Source organism: Sinocyclocheilus rhinocerous, unplaced genomic scaffold (genome assembly GCF_001515625.1).
Source record: "Sinocyclocheilus rhinocerous isolate Xijiao unplaced genomic scaffold, SAMN03320098_v1.1 scaffold2298, whole genome shotgun sequence".
Lineage (NCBI taxonomy): Eukaryota > Metazoa > Chordata > Actinopteri > Cypriniformes > Cyprinidae > Sinocyclocheilus > Sinocyclocheilus rhinocerous.
The window spans coordinates 99517-105661 of NW_015627548.1; the positions used below are offsets into that span (position 1 = coordinate 99517).

At 39.0% G+C, this 6145-nt stretch overlaps 1 protein-coding gene across 1 annotated transcript; it reads left to right on the forward strand.

The window, feature by feature from the left end:
* Positions 1-3575: 3575 nt before the first annotated feature.
* Positions 3576-5764, forward strand: LOC107730926 (iroquois-class homeodomain protein irx-2-like). Its single transcript, XM_016541888.1, has 4 exons — positions 3576-4144; positions 4218-4221; positions 4671-5321; positions 5689-5764. The coding sequence occupies exons 1-4, from the start codon at positions 3926-3928 to the stop codon at positions 5736-5738; spliced, it is 924 nt and encodes a 307-aa protein (XP_016397374.1). The 5' UTR covers positions 3576-3925; the 3' UTR covers positions 5739-5764.
* The last annotated feature ends 381 nt before the right edge of the window (positions 5765-6145 follow it).

A 6145-nucleotide genomic window follows, 5' to 3' on the forward strand; every position in this document is an offset into this window, starting at 1 on the left:
AGCAGTTCTGCAGTCAGCTTGAACACAATAGCTAACCTCCTGAGACCCTGTGACCTCATATGAGGACATTATATTTTGGTGTATAACATAGTTGAGAATCATCTTTTATAAAGTTTGGTAAAAAAAAGAAATCCTGAAAACTAAAAATGCATTGGGGATTTAAAATATCTATTGTTTTTGCCTATGCATGTTCATTCATGTATTTGTTTTTTTTTGTTTTTTTTAATTGAGTCCCGATGTCCTCTACCGAGGACATAGCATAACTTATGAACGAAATATCTTTTTTTTTTAAACTTTTTTTTAAACTTTTTTTTTTATGCTCTAAACAATGTAAAGGCATGAAAAAAACTATTTTTTTTCCCCCTAAAATCCTTTCTCGGGTCTTAAGAGGTTAATTAAATTAATTTATTTCAGCATACGTACATAGTAGTTAAAGACACCTGATATCAAATGGGACCAATACGGAATAGATAATAATAATAATAATAATAATAATAATAATGGGGGGAAAAGAACAGTGAAAAAAAACAAAAACTACTTTTTTTTTTTTTATATAGCGAAAAAGTAAATTATTTGCAAATAATATTTTTATTTTAAAAAAAAGTGCACCCATTTATTAATATTCCTATGCATAATAGTATTCAACATCAAGGTGGTTTCGGTCCTGCACTCTGCCTCTGTGTGTCATTATGTCTGTGATTGTGAGCATCACAGGAGCCTGTATTCACCTCAGTGTTCTGTTTCAAAGTTCAGACTGATGTGGACACAAGAGGGGAATGTTAACGAAACACACAGGTTACAGCAAGCAATATCTGTTTACCCTTCATATTTCTAAAATATCCTATTTAACAACCTACTGTTTAAGGACTGACGTTTTTGTATCTCAGACTGTTTTGCACTACCGACAGACACACGTGCATAAGGGAAGATAAACATACACACGCTCTCCAAGATTTATGCACACACAAACACATGCATACGGAGCAGGCCAAAGAGAATTGTACTTCACAGAAACAGCACTTGAAACCCTGTCAGCTGCCTGGCATTCACATTTCAGAGTTGAGAATGTAAAATCAATAATCATTTAGTCATACGGGTAAATGAAGTAATATAAGATCAAAGATCAGCTTTATTGAGCATAAGGACCCATATAATTACAGATTTTGTCGGTAAAACTTGATCAATGGTGAGTGACTGTTCTATTGGGAAATCCAGCTGATTGTATTTACTGTTCATGACTGCAAAACTCGCCAATGCTGCTCCTATAATAATACTAATAATAACAATAAGAATAATAATAAGAATCAGCTTTTTTAAACTAAAGAAATGTATTATGCATGAAATATGCATATTTTGCACATTAATATGCATGTTTTTATGCAATATGTTTAATAATCAGATTTATTTCTTTTGAACATTGCATGCATTTATTTTGTTATTGCATGCATTTAAATGATAGCATTCGAATGCATAATGCGATCATATGAATTAGGAGCCTATTCACTCCTAAATGTCTTGTTCAGCAGAACAACTAAATAAAGGATATGACCCAACTATTTAACATGAATGAATTGTGTCATATTATGGAAAGTGCCATATGTCATATTGTAGTAATTATGGAAAATGTGTGTATTTGAATTGTGCATTTCATGAAATAAAGGATTTTTTTTTTTTACTTTTCAAAATACTTTTAATATGATTACTATATATATATATATATATATTACTTAATAATATAAAATTATATGTAGAATTTTATATTTATTCTTATATATTTGAGTGCATGGCCTATATATGTATTATGCTTTCAACCATGCGAGTCAGTAATACCATGCAAGCGTATTGTCAGTTAATTCCATAATTTCATGTTTAAAGGCTTCTGCTGGTGAATTGGATAAGTGCATTTCACTGATACTTAGCTGCAGTCTTGGGCTGAATCTCCTATAATTCCATCATGTTTGCTGGGACTAAAATATCACCAGGGTTTCCAAGTCTGGAAGTTAACCTAGTTAACCTACTGCCCCCTGCTGTGCGGCGCGCGCCTCGTGTGTCCTCTGTGAGCTCCAGCGCCAAATTAATCTGTTTCCAGTCTTTACAAATTACTTTAGCGCAGAAATAAGAAAGAGGGTAGAAACAGGGCGGAATATGAGGGAGAAATTAGACCTGCTATTCATCCCTGAATCAGAAACAGAGGGTTGAATAATGTGGAGACATTTAATGAAATGAAATGAAACAAATAATAATAATGCTTTGTTTTAATTCGAACATGTTTTTTTCACAACTACCATTATTATTTAACATAGCACGACAATAAATAATTTCCTCTTGAACGTAAATTAAATTGGCATTTCTATTAATTTAAACTAATCCTTGGATAATCTTAAAATTATCATTGCTAATATGCGAAATATTTATATATATATATTTGATGTGTGTGACTGTTAAAGGAATTTGCGGACTGTATTTCCATTTTTTTATTCAATACAGTTAGTGATATATATTTAATTGCAATAATTTATATTTAAGAAACTGTACATTCTTGAAAATTACTTACCATAATGGAGCCGACAATTAAAAGCGTTTTACGAATATGTTTTCCTCATCACCCGTTTTACAATTTACATGCATTTGAAATTGTAGTAATAATAATAAAAATCAAATTCACATAATCATATTTTTGCACATCTGTTTTCGCCAGTCGTTGTCGCAGCCCGTTATTTATGTCAGTCATAATTCCCCGCTGTTTGTGTTTTCGCGTCATGAACAGTGATGTGCTAAAGAAAACTATTCCTGCTGAATTAGTTCTGAATATATGTTACAGGTATGTGAAGACAAACTCCTGCTGTCAGGACAGAAGACCTCCTGCGATTAGAGAGCAGAAATATGAAGAGGACTCACACCTCCCACCGGCCTGAGCGCGCACTGCTGCTCCCAGCGTTCACACAGCAGCAGCGGCACACATTCACTGCACTATTCAGCAGGTAGCCTTCGGTTCAAAAGAGCTGCACTTTATATTACAGAGCTGCGCGTTGCAATACATATTTACAAATGCAACAACCGAATTCTGACGGTAAAACTTGGTCAGTGGAGTGAAGGAACGTCTGATTGTATTTACTCTTAATGACTGCTCAAATTACTCATATTGTGTTCGTGCAATAGGGATCATGTGTGTTATAAATACTACTACTACTACTACTAATAATAATAATAATAACAATAATATACTACAGAAAAAAAATGCAGCTAACTTATTTTCTTTGGAAATTGATTTGCATAGTGCATGCATTTCATTGTTAGGTTATGTGCAGCAGTTTTAAGTTTCTTAACGACATGTAATTTCAAATGCAATAGCAATGCGCAATTACGCATGCATTTAGTACCTATAGTTATGCTCTCGTGTGACTGTGTAAATACGCTGTAATGCACGAGCAAAACCTCTACAGCCTCGGTGGGATTGTTTTATAAAGAAATGACAAATGGCAAAATGACATCATGTCATCCGTCCGGCGCTGAAATAAATCAAAAAGAAAGAAAAATGCGGTAGATGGACGACGGAAACGCGACGGCAAGGACGCACGGGCTGCTTTCTGTCCGGGGTTTTGTTCCGGAATTGCATTTCACAGCGCGAGAGAGGGGGCGGAGATGGAATATTTAGATGAGCCGTGATTGACAGCTCCTGTTTCTCCAATGCTCTCAGAAACTCGCCTGCTCCTTCCAGCAACTCTTCACTCTCCACTCCCGAGCACTACAAACAAACGGACGCTAGGGGATCTTCATGACGGCACTCTGCTGATCGCTCCTCTTTTGCGCTTTTATTTATTTTCTTTTATTAGTTTATCCCTGCGCGCGCTGGTTAAATGCGCTGATTGCATCGATCAGCCCGTTTTCTGCCCTCCCGCGTCCCTGTTCTGGAGAAGCTGTAATAATGTCCTATCCTCAGGGTTACCTCTACCAGCCCCCTGGCTCTCTGGCGCTCTACTCCTGCCCGCTGGCCGCCCCGAGGAGCGAGGAACTGGTCCGGTCCTCCTCCGGTTCAGCGTTCAGCCCGTACCCCGGATCTGCGGCGTTCACCGCCTCGGCCAGCGGATTCTCCAGCCCTCTGCCCTATTCCACAGATCCAGCCACGGGATTCCCGTCCTACATGGTAAACAGCGCTGGAGCCGTCGCCATTCACGAGGCATTGTTCTTGATAGGAATGCATGAATATTGCATGATAGGATGGTTATAGTTTTGGTTGTGGGTCCAGGAGTTGCATGCGCGCGCGTGTGTGTGTGTGTGTGTGTGTGTGTGTGTTTCAAAGAGAAGCTCGTGCGGGTCATGAACAGCCTACAAATGCAGCTCGGGTGCAGAATACAGCTGGATATGATCTAAAAGTTTTGTTTTTGTTCGGCCGTTAAGTCGTGAATAAAATCTGCAGCTGTAAATGCGCGCTTATTTCCATGAAACAATAACAGAGAATTTAAGCGTATTTACGGTTGGTAAAATGTAAAACGTAAAATGTACTGCATTTATTGTAAAAGTATTTGACATCTATATAATGTAGCCCTATACAGAATTATAATTGTACATTTAAGACTTTCACGTCGTAATGCAATTTTTAAGAGAAGTTTTGCACGTTTTCGCACAGTTTTGACAGCAGTAACTCATAGCTGTTTCGTTTCCGTCCGCAGGCATCAGTTTGCACGTCGATGCCCTGACAGATCACTCGTGCTCGGTGGAATCGGACGGGGAGAAGGTCGCGTGCAGGACCGGAGACCTGGTTTGTGATTCTGGACCCGATAGCAAGGACAAATGCGACGCAAGTGATCTGGACACGGTCCGCGAGGACAGGCAAAGAGGCCCGTCACCCAAGCCGCTGACCTCCTCTCCTCTGACCGCGGTGGAGGCCCCTCTCTTGACCCATCATCACCGAGAGAGCAGCACCAACAAAACATGCCTGGACGGTCAAAACCAAACCGTTAAACCTAAGCTCTGGTCATTAGCCGAGATCGCCACTTCGGACCCAAAGCAGCAGCAGCAGCAGCAGCAGAACTGTCCCCCGGGTGTTGGCCTTTTGACCTCCACGGCGTCCAGCGCGTCTCCAACGGGCGCAGTGTACCCCGCCACCTCCATATTAGGAAGACCGCTTTATTACACCTCGCCGTTTTATAGTAATTACACAAACTATGGCAACTTCAGCCCGCTGCAGGGCCAAGGGATACTGCGCTATAATTCATCTGGAGAGGGACTCCTGCACAAACAGAGCGGCGAGCCTCTGCTAAAGACCAATCCAAACCAGACTGAACAGCATTTCAGGGCCTCCAATGCAGAATCCAAAAAAGGTGCGTAAAGGGTGCACACGTGCTGTTGATCTCAGCAGCTAGAATCTGACATATTATTTAACTGATTACATGTATGTTAACCAATTGTCTGTCCAATAAATAACTAAATTAAATTAATCAGCTGAGGCACTTTTCATATAATCGCGCAAAGGATTTTCTTAGTAGCCTGTTGTTGTTTTTGAATCACCGCCTCGTGTTTATTAAATTATGTTATTGTTTGAAAGTGATATATATATTTTTTTTTTTTCAACTCTTTATTGTTCTCCTAATCGAACGCAAGCGTCAGGTCTACATTATGCGAGGTATTTAAACTGTCCAAACGCTGTAGTCATTTGCTTTTACTAAAACGGGTGTGTATTTTCTGCAGACCCCACCGAGGTTTTCACAGTAAGATCCCAGTCTTACCTCTCGAGTTAAAGACGAGGAAGATCTCTCAAGTAAGTCGCTAATATAAGCATTTAAATGCAGGTTATGTGCCGTTTTTATGACAACGTTGGAATGTTTCCAAAAGCCACTTCCTCATATTTGATTAGGCCTATTGTTCTTGTCAACTAATATGTTCCACTGAGCATGCATATGAGGCCTGCTTTATGGTTGTGTAGATAAAGTGCGGGTTTCTAAATTTAATGCAATAGTTTTATATATATATATTTTTTTTTTTTCCTTTGGATCTCTCTCTCTCTCCCTGCCCAAGCTGTTTTAAACTAACATTTGCTCTTACGCGGATCCTTTTGTGTGCCACTGTACACCCACGGACTACAGAGCACCTGCCTATAGAACAATAACACGTGCGATTATGGAAAAGAAAAAAAAAAAAGAAAAAT